At 39.4% G+C, this 25,503-nt stretch overlaps 1 protein-coding gene across 1 annotated transcript in view; it reads left to right on the forward strand.

Annotated features, from left to right (window-relative positions):
* MET (MET proto-oncogene, receptor tyrosine kinase) overlaps positions 1-25,503 on the forward strand; it is a 100,710-nt gene that overhangs the window by 25,345 nt on the left and 49,862 nt on the right. The window contains 1 exon segment of the mRNA XM_033161593.1: positions 19,149-19,340. Coding sequence (XP_033017484.1) covers positions 19,149-19,340 — 192 coding nt within the window.

Raw genomic sequence — 25,503 nt, forward strand, 5'->3', positions numbered from 1 at the left:
TCAGTGGTCTAAAACATGGCAATCATAGCTCCAAGCCAATTTGCCTGAGAGAACACCACTGCTGCGGCACCAGTGCAGAAAAGGTTTTCTCTCCAGGGCCACCAGCCTAACCACGGAAAGGAAACACATCTGGAGCAGGGCCTTGGGTTGAGTGTGTCTTTGTATGGGCAGTTGGGAGAAGGCAATTCTTCAGAAACCCTAGCTCAGGGGTCGGCGAGTTTTACCTCGCATGGGCCGGTTCACTCCAGCGGAGATCCCCCTGTGGGCCGGATTGTACGTGCATGCGATTTCCAGCATCTGCGTCTGCCCAGACACTATTTCCAACATCTTCGCATGCGCAGACACAATTTCCGATGTCTGTGCACGTGCAGACGTGAATTCCAGCGCAGCGCGTGGGGACTCGCCGAGCAGGCGGCTCGGTTCGGGGGAGGCTCGTGGGCCAGTCAAATGACCCCAATGGGTCGCTTGTGGCCCCTGCCCTAGCTCCAAGCTCTCTACGATTTTACAGTTCAAAAATAATAAATGTAAATGGCTTATTATTCTCTTGCTATTTTATATATGTGCCATATATTTTCTTTTATGTTTGTATGATTTTTGTGATTCGTTTTAATGTGTCTGTGGCTGTATAATAAAATTTTATTGAATTTGATGGCTTTACCAGTCAAAAAAATAAGTGTTCTTGAAAGAGGCATGTTCATCACATCCACTTTTATGTGGCCCAGCAAACATTTAAGCTCTGAAGCAACGCACCCAATTACAAACTTGCAGTGCAGTCCTGTGCATGCTTCCTTCAGAAGTTGCACTCTGTTCAATGAGGCTTACACCCTAGTAAGTGTGCCTAGGAGTGTAGCCTTAAATTTTCACTGGCATAAGCCTTGGCAACATTACCTCATTCCTCTGCAGCTGCCAGCACTGCCAATGAAGTGATGTAGTATTTTTCATGTTGATGTCATCCCACACCTTAAAGGCTCAACTTGTCTTTGTGTGTGCATTTTGTAAGTGCAATACAAACTTCTCTCTCTCTTTTTCATTTTTTGAACAAAAACTCAAATTTTCCCAAATATTTCATGGAGAATTTATGTGTTGCATATCTGTCTGCAGCAGTTCAATATCCAGAGAAATATATTGCAGACCACTTTACAATTACCTGAGCAATCAGAAAATCTAGCTGTTGCAACATCAGTTTTCTAGATAGGAGGGAGAATTGTGTGTTTGGGGATCTGGTTGTTTAGTTAACATCAGGTGTTGTGTGAGAATTGGATCAGTGAAAGTTCAAGTTGACACAAAGCTTAACCACCTTTTTCACAACATAACTTCCTGGTGTTGGGCTACTAATTTATTTTAAAACAAAACTTGCATGAGTTTATAAGCATGTCTGGGTTTAACAAGATTTTACAGACAGACTGTATTCTGACACCAGCCTTTTGCACAATATAGATAAACCACATAGTTTTGTTTGTTAAATTGACAACGTGGTTTTCAGGAATATTCAGCAACTTCTATCAAAATAATACCAATACTTCCTGTACCCCACCTCTCAGCCCTCATTATTGCAGCTCCAAGAAATTAATATTGTAGCCTTTCTCCATCGTAGAAGTACCTGAAGTAAGGAACTTTAGCACAGTATAAAAAATTTTCTGCACGTTATTTTTTCAACTTTTAATCGAATAGTTAGTTGCAGGCACTGGAGAGAGTGTGTGTGTCGAATAGGCAGGGAAGTCTCCCCAGTTCAGTTCACTTCTGCAAAGGGATATGTTTCACAGAACTGTCCCCATAGAATGTAAATTGGGTTATGGAAGAATGAACTCTGTTCATTATTTGTGTGTTCTGAGCTCTAGGGCTCAGAAAAAGTGAAAAGCAAGCAACAAGCTTTGCATTAGAAAACAATATAAGGATGCTTTTGTTGATTTTTGCTGGGGAAAAACAATTACTATAGGTAATAGCTTGTCTAAGAATGTGCTTAGTATGCCATAATATAGATTTTGGGGAGTGTGTATGTCAATAAATGGCAACTTGAAGAGGAAATTAAGAGTTGGTATTGCAGGATTAATCCTCACCAAAAACCTATTATCTTGTTCATGTTTTTATGCTGAGCTGTATTGAAAGTGGATAGTGTTGGGACACAAAACTAGGCTTTTTAGAAAGTCCTCTCTAGAGCTTACCAATACCAAATTAAGACATTTTAAAATGAAGTGTTTTCATTCATTTCTCAAATTTACCAGCTTAATCAAAAACCTGGTATGCCCAAGGTACTTTAAAAGGTCAGTCTCACTGAGAATGAATGGATTAAAGTGAAGATCTTCAGCTTAAGCTATTTGTGGCTTTCACCTGGTGGCCCTTAAAATGTGCTATAAAAATATATATTCTTCACACTTCCCAGGATTACTTGCAATGTGGCACTGGCAACTGTAAATTGCTTAGAGAGGTTATTGCAATCAAGCGGTATATAGATTTTGTTAAATAAAATAAGTAAATAAAATATTGCATAGCCACCTCTTGCCCTTGCCCTTTGGCTCAGAATTCTTCATCTTGAAGTTTAATTTCCTTTACTCATTTTTCATTCTAGAAAGAAGTGTTTAGAACAGTTTTCTTCCATAGCAACATATTAGTATTTGGCCTCTCCTTTTTCTTTTAATTTGGGTGTTGTTTTTAAATCTTTTAACTCATTCAGATCAATTTAATAGTATTCCCCACCAAAGCATTTCATTAAAATAGTGATAAAATCATCAGTCAGTTTCAACTTATCGGGAAAATGTTGCTTGCTTGAGTGTACTTTTCAGATTCTGCCAGTGTTTTGCATATGAATATATTAGGGAAGCTGATGGTTTGATTATCTGAGCAAAATGCACAATTTCAATAAATGCCATAAGATATGAAATCAGTGAGCAGACTTTTGTGTATTTATTTTTCCTGATTTTTACCTCTCAGAGGAACAAGTGTTGTAAATACTTTTTATTAGAAATCTTAGGGGAAAATGCATTGCGGGTTTTCTGAAATCTAACTCATTAAACACCTTCATGCTAAATTGTTGCTAACATACAGGTGGACTTAAATTGGTCTTGGGATACTTAATTACTGCTTTATATAGAGTGGGTCTATAGTCCCTTCAATAAGAGATAGCATTGCATTGTGCATAGTATTTGTTGGAACAAATCCCTGGAGCTGATTGCTATGAAGTGGGCTTTGCAAACAACAACAACAACAACAACCCCACCTCTTGCCTTCCATTGTTTGTCATGGTTGCGGTTCCTGCTGCAGCACCCTCTCAGCTCAGCACCCAGTGCAGGTGGACCACTCACACTCCCCCAAATCTGCCTCTGCCCCAACAAATGCCGTCAGAACATAGCTGTGTGCTCATGCTGAAGCCTACTCAGTAGCAGTGAAGGCAGCAAAAAAAGTATTTATTCTTCACCTCCATTGGTATCCTCTGCATGTTGTCCAGTGAAGCTTTTTAGGTGCTTCAGGGCCTTTTACACGTTGGCACAAGGGAGGTAATTGAACTGTGGTTATGACTGGTGCTTCCTTAGGAGAAGGAGTGGTGAGAAGCCTTCACTAGACCTGGAAGATCTCAGTAATTTTATACTGGTGTCAAATGGTGGCAGCCAACCCATTTCTCTTGGCTGTTCAGAAACCGCGATTGCAGTAGAATACTGTGCCCAGGAAGCAGATGGGGAGTAGGCAGTCTGCACAGTTTTTGCACAGCTGCACTGGCTTCCTATATATTCTGAGGCCCAATTCAAAGAGTTATTTTTAACCCTTAAAGCCTCGCATGGCTCAGCATCCCAATATCTCAAGGCATGCTTTTCTAGGCGTGAATCTACCTTAACCCTAAGATCATTTTCTGAGACCCTTGTCTAGATGTCTTGTCAGAGAGCAGCCTTGGAGGGTGGGGAAAATGTACAGGGCCTTTAAAGTGTGCCCACCACCACCACTTTTGGAAAGTGGTGGCACCAGTAAGTTCTGCCTGGTGCTGACATTGACAACTTTTCAGCACTTTTCTCACAGGCAATAGATGAAATATGATCCAGTTTTGTGACGAGGCTTCATGTTAGCATTGCTTGCGTTTTAAGTTTTGTGCGTTGTTTCTGTGAAGGTTGGTGATGTATTTACATTTTAAGTATTGATCTGTTAAATTTAGAATGTCGTTGTTTTTAACGATTTGTGTGTTTTTAAACTTGGTTGTAAATTTACAAACTAGAGACTGCCCTTGTGTTAATGCAGTAGCAAATAACATATTACTTATTTTACTTACGTGGACCATTAGTTAGATCTAAATAGGGCACATCTAACAATCCACTCTGTCAGTGCCTGCTGTTCTCTTAATACAGTGGTACTTTGGTTCTAGAACTTAATTCGTTCCGGGAGCTCGTTCGACTCCCAAAACGTTCAAAAACCAAGGCGCAGCTTCTGATTGGCTGCAGGAGATTCCTGAATTCAAGCGGAAGCTGTGTTGGACATTTGGCTTCTGAAAAAAAGTTTGAAAACCAGAACACTTACTTCCGGGTTTTTGGCGTTCAGGAGCTGATTAGTTCGACAACTAAGCCATTTGCGAACCAAGGTATGACATTAATCCAAAAGGGTTTATCCCCCATGCAGGGCTAGCTCCCCTGTCAGTGAAGTTCGAGGTTCAACATTACCTCAAAACAACAATACATCTACAATCGATAATACAGCAACACACAACCTTTCACCACATGTGAACTACTGTATATAACAATACTGCCACCAGACATTTGAAATCCATTAAAACCAGACAATAGATATTGAGATTAGGCTCTTTGTTGTAAACACTAGTTTTAGTCTACCAAGAACACTTTTCTATGCAGTCCCTATCAATTTCAGTGGGAACCTAAGTGGGAGAAATACTCTTTAGGTTGGACCATTAAGGGGCCACAACCCTTGGTGGAATATTTTTTTGGGAGGGGGCACTGCAGTGGGGAGGCAGGGTGGAAAAATTAGCTTCTGCCACTCCTGTTATGTATACTTAGTTCTGGATCCAGTCTACTGATTTTGCTCTTTTGCTAGTTCTTATTTTAACTTCAATAGGAAGAGGACAAAGATTCAAACAATACCAGGGGAAAGGTTTAAAAAAAACCCCCACCTTTAGTTTCATTGAAACTAGAACATGGTTATCAAGCAACCCTGGAAGCTTCTGAATAATTTCTCTGGTATTTTATTTGCCACACTCCTGGTGTGGAATTGAATACAGTGGACTGGGCACAGATTCAATTTTAGTCATTTTCAGCATGAAGTAGTCAAATTGAGGATGCTAGTTCTTGCAATTTTATCCAGTACTAAACAGTTGAAATATTTCAAGACATGTGGCATAAACTATAATTAAAACAACAACAACAACAAAAAACCCACTATCCAAAGCACCTAGAATAACTTTTATCTTACTGACTTTTTGCCACACTCTATCATTCTGCCATTGTATGATAAACTGGTCACTATCAATGTCAAATGAAGATGCAAATAGAGAAAGAAAAGATTTAGGAGTGTGAAATGAAGGCAAGAGGCCCCCTGAAATTAAATCAAGACAGACAGTGAAATAAACACACAGTGATATTTCTTTACAAAAGATGATAGATGAGGGAAATTGAATTATGCTTATTTTGTAATGGGAGAAAATAATTGCAGCCTTCCATCAGGAAACCATGAAGACATCTATTGATCTGTTGTCCCCTGGATATGTCTAGTAATATTTAATAAAATAGAGACAAATAACTGCTTCAAAGCTCTGAAACTATAATCTTTTTTTTTAGTACAATTTTTTGGCAGGATTAAAAAGTATCACATCTCTTAATTGTGAGTAGTTATGTGACTTGTTTTAAACATACACTCACCTTAAGTAAATGGATTGAACATTACGAATAGATACAAAATATGCTACTTTTGAGTAAATACATATTATTTCCCCCATTTTTTCATGCTTTTGCAACATTGCACAAAATAGTTTCAAAAAAATGTTTTATCTCAAAACGAATGGAACAAAAGAATATAACTGAATTGGTTATATGTCAAATTTATTTATTGTGTACAAGGAACAGCAATAGTAATAGGGACTGCATCATCATTGGTTTTTGTTCTTCATTTGTGGAAAAACTCCCACAGGAGATTCAGACTCTTCTTCTCTGGAGGTTTTTAAACAGAGGTAGGATGGTCATCTGCCATGGATGCTTTAGTTGAGACTCCTGCATAGCAGGGGGTTGGACCAGATGACCCGGGGGGGTGGTCCCTTCTGACACTATGATTCTGACACAGTTGTAGTCTGGTTTGTTAGGTTGACTGTGGTTGGTGTAAGAAGTGTGGTTGGTACTACTTGGCTGCAAGCAACTTGCAAGCACTTACAATTGCTGTATTCCTTAGATCAGGGGTCAGCAAACTTTTTCAGCAGGGACCCGGTCCACTGTCCCTCAGACCTTGTGGGGGGCCAGACTATATTTTGAAAGGAAAAAAAAATGAACGAATTCCTGTGCCCCACAAATAACCCAGAGATGCATTTTAAATAAAAGCACACATTCTACTCATGTAAAAACACGCCGACTCCCGGACTGTCCACAGGCCGGATTTAGAAGGCGATTGGGCCAGATCCCGGGCCTTAGGTTGCCTACCCCATGCCTTAGATTAACTGTGTTTTCTGTGCCTTCTGTTTCCCTTAGCCGGAATCTGCCGGAATACCAGAAATGGGCATGCAGCAACATATTCTAACATGCTGTGATCTGCATACTAATTTTGCCAAATGAGTTATGTGAGGCGTGTAAATTTTCGCATTCTGTAGCAGTTGGGCCTGTGTGGGAAAGCAGAACTGCTTCCTCGTCTGCCCCCCCCCCCATGTTGCAGTGGCCTCGCATGTTAGTGAAACACATGTAAGGAGCCAACTTGTAGATCTCCCCCAACCAGTGACAGCCAGAGACCTGCCAGTTGCATAAAGGATCTGTAGGCCAATATCTCTTTCATGCATTCTACCAAATACTATAGTTGTCTAAGCTACAATGTAAATATTTCCAGAAACTTGCATTGATAGAAAGCACTTGTTTGATCCTAAGTACTACCTCACATAAATACTTTTTACATTTTATAATAGCTGGCACCTTTTACGCTTGTGCTGTCTTGAAACTTAATGCAAAGGAAATGGACAAAATACAAAGATTGCATGGATGCATTATATGTGTATCTGAATCAATACTATTTACTTAGTGCTAATGTACTAACCAGATTACAAGAACTGATGCAGTGGTAATCAATACCAAAAGTGAATAATACCATGAATGATCTCCGAAAAGGAAATGTGCGATGTTTTTAATTTGTATTAGCTAATTACATCAACATTTGTCTCTTTTTATGTTACGTAATGCACCACTAGCCTAATCGTTCCCCCACCCTCGCTTTATCCGTAAATTAGTATTGGAGTTTCTGGAAATGTAGAATGCTAAATTCACAGCTAATGTTTCATATTACTGCTATTTCTTTTGCCTTTTGAACGATTGTCTCCATTGATTTGAATGACTTTGGATGTCTGATATTTAGATATCTACTGAAATAAGAGCCAGCATTTTCCAGGCACTCCTATTGATTTGATATAAACATAAATGTTCATAGATTTCATCCTATGTAGTAATAGTATAGTGGTTAGAATGTTGGATTGGGACATAGAGATCTGGATTCAAAACTCTGCTTAGCCACAAAGCTCTCTGAGTAACCTTAGGCTGAGAGCTGCTGATTAGCCCAAGGTACCTTAAATCTGGGGGGGCATGTGTGGGGAAGAAAGGAAGTCCATTTCACAGGTGGAAGCCCTTGCACTTCTGGGACAACATTGTTGGATACAACCTTTCAGTTAAGTTTGCCAATATATATAGAGAGAGGGGTGGGTTCATACAACTTTTCTTTATCACAATATAAAATGTATGCTATTAAGCCAACAGGTAGAATTTGTGCAGGCCACGTTACTTATGATAAAAATTTGTAGCTGTTTTCATTAGGTTCAAATATACCCAAATACCACCTATAGTATACAAATCCAAATGTATCCAAAATTCCAAACTACATTGAATATCACAAACCCCCAACAACTATGGATTGATCACCACCACGTGTTTCCGTGCATTGTTCTGGTTTGCCAGAAGCGGCTTAGTCATGCTGGCCACATGACCCGGAAGCTGTCTGCAGGCAAATGCCAACTCCTTTGGCCAGTAAAGCAAGATGAGCGCCGCAACCCCAGAGTCGTCAGCGACTGGACCTAACGGTCAGGGGTCCCTTTACCTTTACCTTTACCTTTAGAAAGTCCATTTCAGCAAATTGTCAAGCTCAAGTTTCTGTAACTAACTGAAATGTCAGATTCCAGCTTGAATCTATGATGGGAATTAGTCCTCCCGTTATAGCTATATGATAGGTACAGTTCTTCTGCACTGCCTGTTCCATGTGATCAGTTTTGATTACTGCAGTCTGAGATCATAGACAAGCTGCCTGAAGAGGGCAGTCACCTCTTGCCCCTTGCCCATCTTGACTTCTTAAAGCTACCTATAATAATAATAATAATAATAATAATAATAATAATAATAATAATAATAATAATAAATTTAATAAATTTTTATTTATACCCCGCCCTTCCCTATAAAGGATTGGCTGGGTGTGTCCGTGGAGCGATCAGTGATTCAATGGAGGAGGACGAGGTACCATCTACCTTGAAAGAGGAGGTGGTGGTCGTGCATCCCCACCTTAAGAGGACCTCCCTAGACCTGGATGTGTGTGAATCAGCTGTTGCCCAGTTGCAAACATCCCTTTATGGGGCAATGTGCTCAATATGGTGTTGTTGGTCCAGCTTCAGGCATGCTTGGTGGGGGGTTAAATATCTGGATCCATATCAGCCCAACTTTAGGTCTGGTCATAACACTAAAAATGGCTTTGATGACATGCGATGGGAGAGAGAAGGAGGGAGTGTGACTCTGCTCATATTCATTAACCTCTCAGTGGCTTTTGATACTTTTCCATCTATTTTATTATTAAATTTATATGCCACCCTTCCTTCAAGGATACAGTTGTATCCTTCTGCAGTGACTCAAGGATGGAGGCATAGTACTTCAGCGGTTCTGTTCCTACCTCCAGATCTGTTTCCAGAAAGTAATGATACTGCTTTGATATGTTTTGCAATCTAGTGGTATATAAATTGTTGTTGTTGTTTAGTCATTTAGTCGCGTACGACTCTCCATGACCCCATGGACCAGAGCACGCCAGGCACTCCTGTCTTCCACTGCCTGGTATATAAATACTTATATAAATAAAGTTAACAAATGGCTTGGGCCCCAAATATCTGAGAGATCGTCACCCCTTTCCCTACATATTCTCACAGAGGTTAGAATCAGCAGAGAGAGCACACTTGGTTGTTCCATCACAGCTCCACAAGTGTTTGGTTTTTAACAAAAAACAAAAGACTCACATCATGCTACAGAGTTACTCCAACTAGCCACAAATTACTGTATGAGCAAGCAAGATACAATTTGACTTCACACTGAGTTCGGACATGGATTAAATAATTGCCTAAACCTCATCGCATTCCAATTCTGATGTACATCAGATACACCCCCCCCCCCCGAATGAGTCACAAATAGACTTTGTACTTTCACTCATGTACATGGAAGAAAGTAGAAATGCCCGGTCACATACCAATAGGGCTCTTGCTGAGCTACAATATTTGTGAGATTTGTCACTGGAATCTGGCGTCAGATTTATGAGCATTTAATCCAGAGATAATGACATTTTTCCATATTGTCAGCCAAGTAAATAGTAATTTAGTGAGTTAGAAGTGTTGCGAGGCAAGCTAAACTATGTCCTTAAGAGTGGAAGTCAGAGCTGCCTCTTAAAAATTTAGTAACACAATTATCCAGATTGGCTACCTGATAAGATTATATATAAATAGATTTTTGGCCTACTCCTAGAGGTATCTGCATTTTAAAAAATTGTGTTTTTCCCTTTTTTTCTTTTTTAAAAATGATGTTTTTCTCTATTGAGATTTTTAACAATTGCCAAGAAAGAAAACAGCAATAATAATATGTAGAGTCATAGAAATGTGGGGTTGAAAGTAACTCCAAGGATCATCTAATACAAACCACTGCAATTCAGGAATCACAGCTAAATAATTCCTGGCAGATGGCCATCCACCCTCTGTTTAAAAACCTTCAGTGAAGGAGACTCCATTACTTTCCCAGGTAGTCTATTCCATTGTTGAACAGCTCTTACCGTCTCTCTATACCAGTGTTAAATATTATTAAATCTCAATGGTTCTGTGCCTTAGTTTCCTTTTGGGGTGTTGTTGTTAGAAATCTTACTATAGCATGTAAACATAATGCTTGAATGTTGTTGTTTTTTTGTGCAACTTGCCTCTGTATTTCAGTAATGACAAATGTAGCAGGAGGAAGTTAAAAGTGGTTGAACCCAAAATAATAGGTAACAATATGTCTTAGTCCAATACATAATGTTGCTGAATGCAAAAAACTATTGCAAGAATATAGCAAATAGTTTGATAGATTTATCTCTAGCCTCCTGATGATCTGATGTCACCTTGCACTCTTGACAAGGTGAAGTAAGGTTGATGGAAATTAACATTTTAAAAATTTGATTTCAAAATGACAACATTTTTATTATCCTTATTTTGGCTTGCTATTTAAAGGTCTTTTGCAGAATTAAAGGACACATCTCCGTTACTATTTCAATAAGCAGTCAGTCATGACATAATCTACCTTTATTTTTTAAAAAACAAAAAACCCTTAAAGTTAATGTTAAACAATGAAGAAAAAAACAGCAAAGTATTGATTCTAGAAGACAGCCATATTTTATTGTGTCTATTCTCACTGCGTATTACTCCATTTAATATTATGCAATAGAAACCTACAATAAGCAATATTAAATTGCTTATTGACATCTAAATGGCCCATGTTTATTATCCGATATAGAAGATGAAGCATCAATAGTAACTGAATTTTCAGTTGACAGATTATCATTGAACTGTCAATACAACATAGATGTGCTGGTTCTCTAAGTACATTGTACTGGGAGCAATTCCCCAGAAAAGGAATACATGCATTTTCTCTCAATGAATTAGAAGATATAAAATGAACAATCTTTTTTTTGGTAATAGTTATGATGATACTAAACTGCATTGGCAAGTATAAATTTTAAACAATGGGACACCAAAATATTCTCAGCCTAATTAAATTTACTTAGTTTCTCTATCTATTTTTGCCTCTTGGGACCCTAAGACCCTCTGAGTTTCATGTAATTTAAAGTATAATAGACATGTACAAATAATACATTTGAATATGTTATTGTTACAGAAGGGAATTGGACTCGCCAGGCAGTAATATAGTACAGTAGTTCATATAACCCAATATGTAATTGTTCCATATTCAGCATGTTACGTTATGCATTTCTTGAGTCAACTAAACCCTCATCCAAGCCACACTTTCATGTAAATCAGTCTTCAACTTTATTGAGAACACAACCTGAACAACTAACACTCATACACTCAGATTATCAAATACTTATATATTACAGAAGGACAAATGGGAACTTGAACCAAAGGGACTAAGGTAAAACTAATGGCTCGGACGAGCTGAGAAGACAATGCAAGGCTGTAACTCAACATCATAGCTGTCAAGTTTTGGATTTGAAAATAAGGGATCAGCCGTCTCACCTATCCCAGGGACAGTCACATGTCAGTGGTGGGCGGAGCCAGAAGCAAAAGTGGGCGGGACAGCAATGTAAACTCCAAGCGGGCTCAGGCTCGGAGCGGAGCATAGAGGAGGGCAGCCAGCAAAGAGGAGGGCAGCCATGTGCTCCGCGCAATGGAGCCCCATCGTCTTCTTGTCTGATCCAATCAAAACAGGACAGGAAGCAGCAGCTGCTCAAAGGCAGCCAGGCTCCGCCCGCCAGCTAACCCTATTGGCCAGCTGAGGGGCTCGGTAGCAACGGATAGGGGCTGATGCGGGGCAGGAATACACCCCCCCCTGTAAGCACGGGAAACGGCTCCCACTTGCTTTGTTTTTTTTTTTTTTTTATAAGATTTTATTATTTTCCAATAGAAAAAAGAGAACAAAATATAACAACAACACATAGCATAAACATCAATAAAAACACAATAAACATTAAACATAATCAACAATAAACAATAAACATAATCAACATTGAAAGCAATAACAACAATAAAACCATAAAAATGACATATACAAACCTTAACCAATATCTTTCTTTGAATATTTCTTGTTTCTAACTTCTCTATTTGGGGACTTCCCCCGTTCCCTCCACTGTCTTCAGAAAACATATACTTCTTCCAGGTAGCTTTATATATTATTCAATTCACTTTTACCCAAATTTTAATATACTTAACTTTCACTTAGTCAAATATCTCAATCACTATGTATCTTATCTTAACAGCCTATCTTAACATATTTTGACATATACATCTTTCACATAACAACAATTCCCCTTACCATTCATATCTAACACATATCTACCAAAGCCGATGTTCTGTTTAATTCTGCTCAAATATTCAGTTTAACTGATTTAACCAAATAGTCTTTGAATTTTTTCCACTCCTGCGACGCCTTCCCCTCCCTCTGGTCTCGGATTCTGACGGTCAGTTCAGCGAGTTCCATATATTCCATCATCTTCATCTGCCATTCCTCCACCGTTGGTATCTCTTCACCTTTCCATGTTCTTGCCAATAAAATTCTAGCTGCTGTTGTGGCATACATAAAAAACACTCTATCCTGACTGGGTATCTCTTCATTGGTTATGCTCAGGAGAAATGCCTCTGGTTTCTTACAAAAGGTAACTTTCATTACCTTCTTAAGCTCATTATAAATCTTGTCCCAGAAGGCACTTACCACTGGGCACAACCACCACATATGAAAAAAGGTACCTTTCGCATGTTTACACTTCCAACATACATCTGACATTTTGGTGTTCATCTTAGCAATCTTAACTGGTGTCAAGTACCATCTATAAACCATTTTCATTATATTCTCTCTTAAACCATGACAAGCAGTAAATTTGATACCTTTTTGCCACAATCTCTCCCAGTCATCCATCATAATATTATGTCCGACATCTTTTGCCCAATCTATCATTGAAGATTTAACCAGTTCATCTTTTGTATGCCACTCTAGCAAAAGATTATACATTTTGGAAAGGTTTTTAAAGTTCGATTCTATCAGTTCTGTTTCCAGTTTTGATTTTTCTACTTGAAAACCAATTTTTTTGTCCATTTTAAATGTTTCGTAAACCTGATAGTAGTGCAGCCAGTCGGGGACCTGACTTTTTACTTGATCATAGCTTTTTAGCTTAAAGGAGTCCCCTTCCTGCTGCAATATGTCCATATATCTTAACCAGTTTGCAGACATATTCGGTCTCTTATATGCCTTGGCCTCCACTGGAGAGATCCATCTAGGAGTCTTTCTCTCAAACAAGTCTTTGTATCTAGTCCAAACCTGATATAGGGATTTTCTCACAATATGAGACTTAAAAGTTCTGTGGATTTTAGCCTTGTCATACCAAAGGTATGCATGCCAACCAAACATATTATCGTGTCCCTCCAAGTCCAACACATCCACGTTCTCTAGTTTAAACCAATCCTTTAACCAGCAAAAGGCCGCAGCTTCAAAATAAAGCCTTAAGTCCGGCAGGGCAAAGCCTCCTCTGTCTTTAGAGTCTGTTAAAATCTTAAATTTTATTCTTGGCTTTTTGCCCTGCCATATAAATTTCGATAGGTCCTTTTGCCATTTTTTGAAACAGTCTAATTTGTCCAAAATTGGTATGGCTTGGAATAAAAACAGCATCCTTGGTAGGACATTCATTTTAACCACTGCTATTCTTCCCATTAACGACAGTTTGAGTCTTGTCCAAATCTCCATGTCTTTTTTTATCTCCATCCACAGTTTTTCATAATTGTCCTTATACAGGTTCAAATTCTTACTTGTGAGATTGATACCTAGATATTTTACGGATTTGACAAAATTGAGGCCTGTGGCTTCTTGAATTCTTTGGATCTGTTCTGCACTCATATTTTTACCTAAAACTTTGGTTTTCTGCTTATTTAGTTTAAAGCCAGCTACAAGTCCGAATTGTTCAATTAATTCCAAGGCTCTGGGGACACTGCCTTCTGGTTCTTGCAGGGATAGCATCAAATCGTCCGCGAAGGCACGTAATTTGTATTCCTTCTCTCCCACTTTAATTCCTTTTGTCTGTTTATCTTTCCGAATCATATTCAGAAGGACTTCCAGGACCGTAATAAAGAGTAAAGGGGAGATAGGGCACCCTTGTCTTGTTCCTTTCTCTACTTCGATCTCCTCCGATATCACACTGTTTACAATAACTTTTGCTCTTTGTTCTGTATAAATGGCCTTTATGCCATTTAAAAATTTTTCTCCAACTCCCATCTTTTCCAAATTCTTTTTCATAAATGTCCAGGATACTTTATCAAAAGCTTTCTCTGCATCAACAAACAATAGTGCTGCATCTGTGTTTATGTCTCTCTCCAGTTTTTCTAAGATGTCCACAATGATCCTCGTATTATTACTTATTTGCCTTCCTGGCAAGAAACCTGCTTGGTCTCTATGTATATAATCTTTCAACACTCTTTTCAACCTTGTAGCCAAAACATTTGCAAAGATTTTATAATCCACATTCAAAAGGGATATTGGACGATAGTTTTTCATTAGAGTCTTGTCAGTGTCTGGTTTTAAAATCAGTGTGATAAAGGCTTCTTTCCACGTTTCTGGTGCCCTATCTCCTTCTAGTATTCTATTGCAAGTTTCTCTTAACGGCTGTGATAGCCAGTCTTTCAATATCTTGTAATATTTTGCTGTTAATCCATCCGGTCCTGGAGCCTTCCCCAGTTGCATGTTGTTTATTGCATCTTCTATTTCTTGTGTCGTTATTGGGTGGTTGAGAATTATTAGTTTTTCTTCTGGGACCTTTTGCAGTCCATTCTTCTCCAGGAATCGGTCTATCTCTACGTCATCTATCTTCTCCTCCTTGTACAGTTGTTTATAGAATCTCTGGAAACACCATCTGATTTCCTCCGGTTTCTCTACATTTTTTCCATTTACTACCAATTTACTGATGACATTTGCCTTTTGTCTTTTCTTTAATTGCCAAGCTAGTAGTTTTCCACATTTATTTGCAGATTCAAATGTTCTTTGTTTCATCATTTTCACTTTCCATTCGATATCCTGATTCATAATATTAGCGTATTGGGATTGCAAGTATTTGATTTCTTTTTGAATTTTAACACATCTAGGATGTCCTCTTAGTTCTTTTTCCTTTTCTTTGATTAATTTCAACAGTCTCTCCATCTCTGCACTTTGTTGTTTCTTCTTTTTTGCCTTTTCACTAATGAGGAATCCTCTCATTACCGCCTTACTTGCATCCCAGGCAATCCTTTTCTCCACATCTGAGTTCCAATTGATTTGAAAATATTCTTTCATCTTTTTTGCCGCTCTTTCTACTAGCTTGGTATCTCTCATCAATGCATCATCCATTCTCCACCTAAAAGAATCCTTGGAAATCATTTTTAGGTTTACCTGTACCGGATTGTGGTCTGAAAGCGTTTTAGGACCGATTTCTGCTTTTTGTAGTTTTGGAGCCAATTCATTCGAGATCCAGATGTAATCTATCCTCGACCATGACTGCTGAGATTCGCTGAAGTACGTTGCCTCTGTTTCTGTGGGATTTTTTAATCTCCAAGAATCTACCAAGTTCAAATTGTCCACCATTTCAAAAAAAGTCTTTGGGAGTTTCCCGTCATTTGTTAATTTTGTTCTTTGAGATCTGTCCATTAATGTGGAAACTGCCCCATTAAAATCTCCAAGGCAAACTACCTTATAGTCCAAATAATCCAACAGCAAGTCATGGATTTTTTTGTAAAAAATCGACTTTCCATCATTTGGTGCATAGAGTCCCAGGATTAAAAATTTTTCGCCTTGTACATTAATTTCAATTGCGATGTATCTCCCTTCTTCATCTTTAAATAGCTGTCTTGGGCTATATTTCTCCTTTGCGTAAATCACTACTCCTCTCTTCTTGACCTTGTCCGATGATATGAATTCTTGGCCTAATTTTTTGTTCTGTAACAATCTTCTGTGACGCCGAACTATGTGGGTTTCCTGTAGACATATTATATCCAAATTCTTCTTTTCTATGCTGTAAAACACTCTGCGTCTCTTTGGTCTCTGGTTTAATCCCCGAACATTCCAAGTCATTAACTTGAGCGCCATTTCTTTGTTTATTCCTCTCCTCCAGTTGCCTGTCCTTTCTTATCTTGTTCTGGATCTTGGCTTGGTCCTGGTGGTCCCGGCGGTGGTGGGAATACTTCTGGAAACTTGTAGAGCTGTGCTGGATCCAATGGAGTTCCTTTGAAATGTTCCAGATGCTTGTCCAGGAACTTTTGCTTATCCGCCAAGGACCTTATTCTTATCTTTTTCCCTTCAAACGTGAATGCCAGGCCTTCTGGAAATTCCCAACTGAAGGAGATTTTTCTTCTTCTTAGCTCCGTCACCAGGTCGTTATAAGGAGCTCTTTTATCTAAAAAGAATCTGGGGATATCCTTGTAAAAAATTACTTTATTCTGCTGTACCACCAGGTTGTTTCTGTAGTGTAAATCCAGAAAATAGTCTCTGTCGTGCCTATCGTGTAGCACAATCAAACAGTCACTGACTGTTTTAGTGCTTTTCTTTCCTCTGGAACCTCTTGGTCCAAATCTGAAGGCCTTCACTATGCGTGCTGAGACGTTTACCTCTTCCAACTCCCAAAAGGTCGAGAATAGTTTCACAATATAGGCTTTCAGGTCTTCCCCCTCCAATTCTGGAAGACCCCTTATTCTTAGGTTTCCTTCTCTCTGATGTAGTTGCAAAAAAGCAAGAGACTCTTCCACAGTCCTCTGTCGTGTTCCAATATTTTCAATCTGCTCCAAATCTAAATTGTCCAATTTTTCCTCCACCTTTTTTATTTTTTCTCTAACCACTTTAATTTCCTCCGAGTCTTTTTTTAACGTGGTCACCTCCTGCCCAATTTTATTAATTTCGTCTCTGTTCTTTCTTACGTTTTCCTCAATTTGTCCAATCGATTTTTCTAACGTTTGGGTGGAGGCTTTAATATCAGCCTTAATATCCACTTGGAGCTTTTCTATTGCAGAGTTGACTGTTGTATTCACTGATGCACCAATAGCATTCACCGATTCTTGTGTTTGCTTCAACCCTTCGGTGACACTTTTTAGGCCTTCTGCAATTTCTGCAACACTTGCAGCCAATTTCTCCATTTGTTCCTGAAGAGTTAAGGAAACAGAGCCTTTCCTTTTTTCAGAGCCAGTTCCTTTAGATCTAAGTTCCATTCCTTGTGGGCTCTGTAACTGTAATCTCAAGGTCACTCCAGTTGCTATAGTAACAATCTCAGACATTCACAGCAGAAGACCAACAGTCCCAAAAGTAAACACCAGGTGGCCTGCAGCTAGCCTTCTGAGAACAAAGAGGCTGCTGAGCCAGGAGTCCACAATAGTCCATTAATCCAACTTTTAGGCAAAGAGTTCAGATTTTGCAGAATTGTAAATTCCTTAAAGCCAAGAAGAGTCTATTTTAAATAGCCCAAGCCAGTAGCTGTTTTCTCACTTGCAGTGTAACCACCAAGTCTTTAAAGTAACTTGTATCTGGCTGTAAAAGAGTCAAAGTATCTCCACTGGTAAACAGTCACTGTAACACTGGAACACCAACAAAGAAAAAATGGCAACAATATAACCCAGCCCGCTACTGACCCGGAATCCTAATCCAGAGGGTGAGGGGCTTCTTCTTTTGCCATATCAACTGTTTTTGGAACTTTAAACAAACTTTAAACAACTTTTAAATCACTTTTAAGAAGTTTGGCAGAGTTCGCAAAACTTTTCCGTTAGCCGCGGCTTTGATCCTTTAGCGCTACCAAGCTCGCGCAAACAGTTCAAAGGGAACAGGCTTCCTTTTAGAGTTTCCTCTGCAAGCAGTGCTCTTTAAACTTGTGAAATAATCCAAAATTTTGACTTACAGAGTTTCTTTGGAAGTTTCTATGTAGGAAGTGCCGGGTGCTCGGGTCTGGCGGGATCGCTGCTTTGATCCTCCGCAGGCAGCCGCTTCTTCAGTCCCGTGCTGGAGCTCCGCTCACCCGATTCTCCGCTCCCACTTGCTTTGAGGGCTGAAGCTTTTCTCTCCAAGTAGGCGAGGTCTTCCCACCCAGTCCCTGGCCAGCAGGGGAGGAGCTGCTTCCATTAAAAACGGGAAATTTAAGGGAAATAAAAAATAAGGGAGAGCAGTGGGAAACTGCTTGAAATAAGGGAGAATCCCGGGGGGAAAGGGATACTTGACAGCACTGCTCAACATGGCAAAAAACAAGTCCAGAGGTGTTTGAGGGAAATCTGGCCTAAACAGAATTTTAAAAATTTACCTAGGAGCAGCCGATCCATGGCTAACTGCCACCAAGGCCTGATCCCCTACTGCCAGATCTACAGAGGAAAACTAAAGCAGTTCAAAATGCAGATACAAGTTCAGTTGGGGTCTAATTATTAGAAACTGTGTGAACAACACACAGTTCTTACAGCATTTTTGTCTAGGCTGAAGTATTTCAGGTAACAAAAGCAACACCTTTTCTCTTTTAAAAGCAGGTGTCCAGGTCTAATGACATTATTTGCCATCTGCAGACATTTTCTAATAAGAAGCCATATAAATCACACTTTCGTGTTTTTTTTTTTTAAATTACAGCAAGGCAGTGTAGATAAAAATATAAAATTAAAATAAGGTAAATAAAACAATCAGGTTTTTTTTTATCTGCTAGTTAAGGTGTGCATAAATTTCTCCATGGGGTGTGTGCACGTAAAATACTTCAGTTTAAGCAGAAAATGGTACATTGGAAATGACAGAATGAAAATAAAATCAGAATGAGAAAAAATGTAATTGGTGTAAGAGATGCTTCTGTAAGAAAACCCTTTTCTTGTTTTGCGTACTTGTATAGTATGATGATGCAAAGATGTAAGAAAACAGTTACCAACTTTTAAAGTTACTTTTCCTTTCCGGCAATGGGGGTTGTGTGTGCATCTCCCGTGTCACTTGCTGAACACGTTTCTACTTTCCCTACAGACATATTCAAGAAACGCCACCTATTGTGGAGCACAGGATGATGAGTATCGGGTGGAGGTTACCATACCTTTGCAGCGGGTTGACTTATTTGACGAGCAGTTCAGCACAGTCTTGTTGACATCTATATCTGTCTTCACCCAAGGGGTGCTTACCATAGCAAATCTAGGCACATCTGAAGGCCGCTTCATTCAGGTAAGGAATATTGATTGTGATTCTCCCCCTCCCCTTCTCACTTGAACTTCACCCTGTGCGGCAAGGTTTGAGGGGTGCAAGGGAAGCGAGGGAAGCTTCACTTTGCTGGGAATGAAAGACAATGTAAATGAATGTCAAAAGAATATATAAATATAGGTTAGATGGGAATTAGAAGAAACCGAAGTGGAATAAAATCTTGATGCTAGGGGTTTCTGAGTCACTTTCTCTGACACCTTGATCTCCCTCCACGTTAGATTTGTTCCCTAGGGTTATTATATTGAGTGGAATCATTGATGCATCTAGCCTCGTAGTGGCTGTGCAGTCTGAAACAAGTCTTCCCCGATGCTTTAACTCAGTGTTTCCCAAACTTGGGTCTCCAGCTGTTTTTGGACTACAATTCCCATCATCCCTGACCACTGGTCCTGGTAGCTAGGGGTGATGGGAGTTGTAGTCCAAACACAGCTGGAGACCCAAGTTTGGGAAACACTGCTTTAACTGGAGATGTTGGGAATGCTGCTCAGCTGTTTTAATCTGCTACTGCTACTGTGTATGCTTTTCTTTTTCCTTCTCTTAAGTCTTTCTCACTCAGTTTATAACCAGTAATTCATTTGGTATAAGGTGATGACTTTATTTTGTCTGTATTGTTTATATAGTTGTTATTATCATCACCTCTCCCAGTGCTTCTCAAGCCATATGATGTTGAACCAGCAGTCTTCTCACCCCACACTCGCCCACGTGTCAGGAACCAGTACCATATTTGGTTCCTAAATTCCCCCCCTAAAATATTCTATGATGGTACTCAGATCTTTCATGCAAATGTCTAGGTCAGTAGCAAAAGAGAGCTTTAATTTCATTTTCAGAGTTTCTGAAACCTTGAGGTGAGGAAAATGGCAAAGGGTTGGCTATAAGGAAAATGTTAGTAATAGCAAAATCATTTCTTCTTGCAAGTTCCTCTTAGTCTTCTGCAAATTTTTGTGCTTCAGCATAGAGTGTTTTTGATAGGAGTACAAATAGTTAGATGTTTCTGATTATTATTATTCATTCATTTCTTATGCCAGATTGTTTCACTCAGCATTTTGCCCCCCATCACATGAAACATTAAAAAAAAAATCTAGGACAATACTTCCAGAGCACGTTTCCTTTTGTAAGGCCAGCCAAGGGAGCAAAAGGAATGTGATTGTCTAAAATACATTGTGCCATTAGTAGAAATAGTCACATCCCCTGAATTAGGCTGGGTTAAGTTACAGAGCAAGTTATCTTTAATATCATATTGCAGTAACCCACAGAGCCTTGCCCCTTTCTTCTCGTTGCGCAGCTGACATGTTCAACAGTACAGAACACATGACCTGCCTTTAATGCCTAGTAACAACATATACATGAAAATGTCCTTAATATACATATTTCCTTGATATATCTTCTTTTTAAAAGGAGTTGGAGAGTTGCAGAAATGCTGTGTTTCCAGGATATACAGCAAATTTAGAATGCAAGGTCTATTTAAATTAGTTTCCTCTTTTAATTATGCAAATAGTTGCCTGGGAAATAGTGTCAAGCATGTTCGTTATCAAAATCCCTAAGTTTTAGCAGATGAGAAGGGAAAAGGGAGGTTTCCACAATTATTAGAATGTATTTAATTTTCCTGAGATGGAGCATTGCCTAACATCAGATCATTAGAACAGTTACCGTATTTTTCTGTGTATAAGACTAGGTTCCCCCCTAAAAATAATGTAAAAAATTAGGGGGTGTCTTATACACGGGGCCATCTCACCCCATTTTCTTAAATCTGAGTCCCCCAAAATAGGGGACATCTTATACATGGGGGCATCTTATAGACTGAAAAATACGGTACATCGCTGAGCAAATCTAATGTCCCGAGACTCAGTTTATAAACTCAGAAATGCTTGGCATCATCTGGCCAAAGCTAATGGTTTTGAAATTTTGTTTTATGTTGGTACAAAGGAGTATTTCTTCGCTTCTGAACAGCAATAAATAAGGCAACTGAACCTATATAGTTATTGGAAACGATGTTTGTACGCAAAGTTCAGCCAAAATTCACAAAACTCCATGTTTAAACTTCCTATGGGTCCTTCCAAGACCTTGCTGGTAGCATAATGGAGTGGTAGAACAACTGACAAGCTCTGCCACTTGCTCTGGCCAGGTCAGAAGCAGAGGCTCCCAGGTTGGCTCAATGTAAAGGTCCATATCAGTCTCCTTGCATCATGTAAACATACCTCAACAATCATCCCCAGTGAACAACCTGGCTGCTGAATTCTGCGCCAGCTGAAGTTTCCAAACTGTCTTCAGAGGCAGCCCTATGTATACCACATTGCAGTAATCTAACCAGTAGGTTACCACAACATAGACAATAGTAGTTAGGCAATCCCTATCCACATAGGGGGTGATATGTAGTTCAAATAGCACATAGTTTAATGATTAATCGAATAAGTGGCAATCCATTGGGCTATAGTGAGACTGCCCCCCCCCCCAAATCTAATCCACCCTCTGTTCGCTCCATCAGAATACCTAGAAAGCAGCTTTTGAAAAATAATAACAGTATTTAGTTGCTGTTACAGGTGGGTAGCCGTGTTGGTCTGCCATAGTCAAAACAAAATAAAAATTTCTTTCCAGTAGCACCTTAGAGACCAACTAAGTTTGTTCTTGGTATGAGCTTTCGTGTGCATGGTCTCTAAGGTGCTACTGGAAAGAAATTTTTATTTTGTTTTGAGTATTTAGTTGCTGTATTTTTGCATTGTTTTAAAACCTGCTTTTAGTTGTTTTGTTGTTGTAGGGCTGTAAATTGCCTTGAAATTTATATGAAGGGCAATTCATGAATTAATAAAATAACAAATACATAATATTTGCATAGAAAAATAGAGTCATGGAAATTCAAACAGACCGTGATAGAATATGTAAGTGGCTTTGGCCATGGCCCCAAAGAATATTACATGTTTATTGCCCCCTCTGCTCCCTGCAAATCAGGCAGATTAAACAAAGATTAATGCATCTGTTTGGAGCAAAACAAAAACAACTTGGGGTTTTGTCTCTTACTGTTTTTCTATATTGGTCCTGAGGGCTTGTATAAAGCAATGTAACACACACTGAGCTACTGAACAGGTATCCTTTTCATTTACATGTACTGTCTTCTAGTTTATTTTGAAGATCAAACCACTTTATCAACTGAGAAGAAAGTGTAGAGTTTATCATCCTAACTACTTCAGGCAATTAAGTATTAGACTTGGAAATGGATTTTGTCTTTAGAGTGCAGATAAAAATCTTAATCTTTCCCCCTCTTTTAAAGAGAGTAATGATATAGGGAGAAGGGAATAATCTTGCTGTACTGGAGAACTTGCAGCCCAGTCAAGCACATTGTTTTGGCTACACCAAAGTGTTAAACTTTGTGTTGGTCCCTGAATATCCTTGATTTCAGAGTTCATTAAATATTGTTGAGTTTCTGTTACAAAAACAGACTGCTAATAATTTTTTTTTTTGCTAAGACAGCTGTCACGCATGAGAAAAGAAAGAAAAATGACTTTACTTCCTCTGAAAGCTGGATGACAAGCTCTCTGCAAGTTTTTCTCCTCCCCCCCAACCAAGAGTTTGCAGCTGTTTCTGCCTCTTACTGTTGTGACTGTTTTTGACGTGTGGCTGGGAATGCAGCCTTTAACTACAGCTGTTGGGTGCAAAGTGAATTGGGTATTTCTCAGCAGTGGTTTGGTTAGAAAGAACGATGCTGTCACAACTAGCAACGTTATGGGCATAAAGCTATATTATCAGTGGGTGAAAGTTGGGCATGGTTTATGGAAGTTATAGAAATATGATGACTAGCACCTTGAACCCTTTTTCCAGCTGGTTGGTCTGATACAAAAATTCCCACAATAAGCCAGGCTACATTAGGCCACTAACCCACACTTTCTAAACTGTCAGGGAACTGTCCCCGGCTCAGCGCAAAGTGGTGGAAGGGCTCTCGGGGTGCTACAGAGAGCCCCAGCCCCACCTGACCAGTAGCACCTCCTCGTCCAGTGGAGGGAGCAGCGAGGTCTACAGTGGGGAGGTGCAGGCAGCTCGGGATCTGGTGAGCCGAGGCTCAGGGGATGTTGGAGAGACCCTGCACTCCTCTCGCTCAGCGGGCGAGGAGGGAGACACGCTACTTCCATCACCCCAAGTACGCAGAGGGGTGAAACGAAAAGAGGGGAAGTGGAGATTTCGTATACCGAAACTCTTATGTTGGGTTCAGAACCGGAAGGGGCCACTCCCAGATTCTGCAGATGGTTGATACAGACATGAACCTCTTAGCTCTGCACTGTACATAGTATGCACAACAAAACTACTAAAGAAACGGCTGGAGTTTTGCCTGGTTTCTCATGAGCAACCATCCAAGGACCTTACATAAACCATGGTTTATAAACATGTTTAACAGTGTTAAACATAGCCATGTGCTTCTCTTTATTTCCACCATGTTCAGGTTTTATCATGGAGATCTTGAGTTGCATGAAACCAAGAGTTCCCTGTTATGTCTCGACTGGGGGACTCCAGTTCATGTCGGTCAGATTCTGTACGACAACCTTGTTCTGTTAACCAACATTAAGCCATGGTTCCCCAGTTTGGATATAACAGGAAACTCTGAATTAATGCTAACTATGCCAAACCTGGCACACCATGGAAGAAGAGGAGTAGAAAGGGAATAGCATGTGTCCATGGTACTCACTATGGCTTCATAAACCAGAATCTATTTTTTACAAGTTTATACACAATTTAGCACTGTTGATCTTGGAGGGCCAGTGTGGTGTAATGGTTAGAGTGTTGGACTAGGACTTAGGAAACCAGGGTTCAAGTCCCCACTCGGGCAGGGAGCTCACTGTGTGACCTTGGACCAGTTGCTCCCTCTTAACCTAATGTACGTCACAGGGATGTTGTATGGGAGGGAACCATGTGTACCACCTCAAACTCCTTGGAGAAAAAAGTGGGACAAAAATGCAGCAGCAACAACAATACAAACTAATATCACTGGCCTTTGCATACTGATACAAGGGTATTAATGTCATCAGAAGTTCCCACTGATGGAAGCTTCTTCTGGAACAAAGAGCCTTGCTTCTACTGAGTGGGCAGTACTGGATTCAACCCAGTGGTGGCAAAATTGGTTCAAGGAAGTGGAGTATCAAGCAATCCAACAGGTTTCAGGGTATGTGGTAGGGAAACCAAGTGATTCTTTTGAGATAATTCTTTGTTAAAATAGAAAAGGTGAAAGTCTCCAAAGTGCATCTATTATACTATATCTATATATCTTTATATCTATATTTATTATTTTCTTTTTTAAACAAAATATACCAACATTACAATAACAAATCATATACTTTTTGCTCCGCCAAGCTCATGACTTCCCTCTATCCCTTCAACTGGTTTTTTATTTCCAAATAGATTGTATGTGCACTTTAACTGTCAGTTTCTGTCCTTCTTTATACTAAAAGTCCTCTCTTCTCCATGGTCAGATACTATTTTTACATTTTGTTGCAAGATTTGTTTCAATCCTGCTAGTGTCTTCACATTTTTACAATGATCATTCAAATACCAAATAAATTTACTCCAGTCTCTTTGGAATTTCTGTCACCTTGGTTCTGGATCCTACCAGTCAGCTTGGCCAACTCTGCATAGTCCTTCATCTGCCACTCCTCAATCGTTGATAATTCCTGTAATTTCCACCTTTGGGCTAATAAAGTTGTGGCATACATAAATAATCTTTGATCTACCTATGCAATTTCTTTTCCCATCAAACCAAGCAAAAATGCTTCCGGTTTTTTGGGGAAAGTATATTTAAACCTCTATCTATTATACTCAGTGAATTAAAATGTTATATAGTATTTTAAAGATACTTACATTCTCTTTTTACAATGGTTGGCTGAAAATGATGTGAAAATACAGCAAAGTTGGCTTTGGGCATATCTGTTCTGGATGACAGCTTACACCTGCCAGACAACCGTAGAAAAATAATAAGGCCAGAACTTGGTTTAGTTTCAAGCAAGCCTCCTGGTTTTGTAGAAATCAACTTTGAGATGAATACTGAATAACACAGCTTTAATAGGCACCAACGCTGATCCTCACTGTGGTTTTTTTTTAAAGTTACTGCATTCATTTTCGCAGAAATAATTACAGTCTTAATATGCAGACTTGT

The sequence above is a fragment of the Lacerta agilis genome, chromosome 10, assembly GCF_009819535.1.
Source record: "Lacerta agilis isolate rLacAgi1 chromosome 10, rLacAgi1.pri, whole genome shotgun sequence".
Lineage (NCBI taxonomy): Eukaryota > Metazoa > Chordata > Lepidosauria > Squamata > Lacertidae > Lacerta > Lacerta agilis.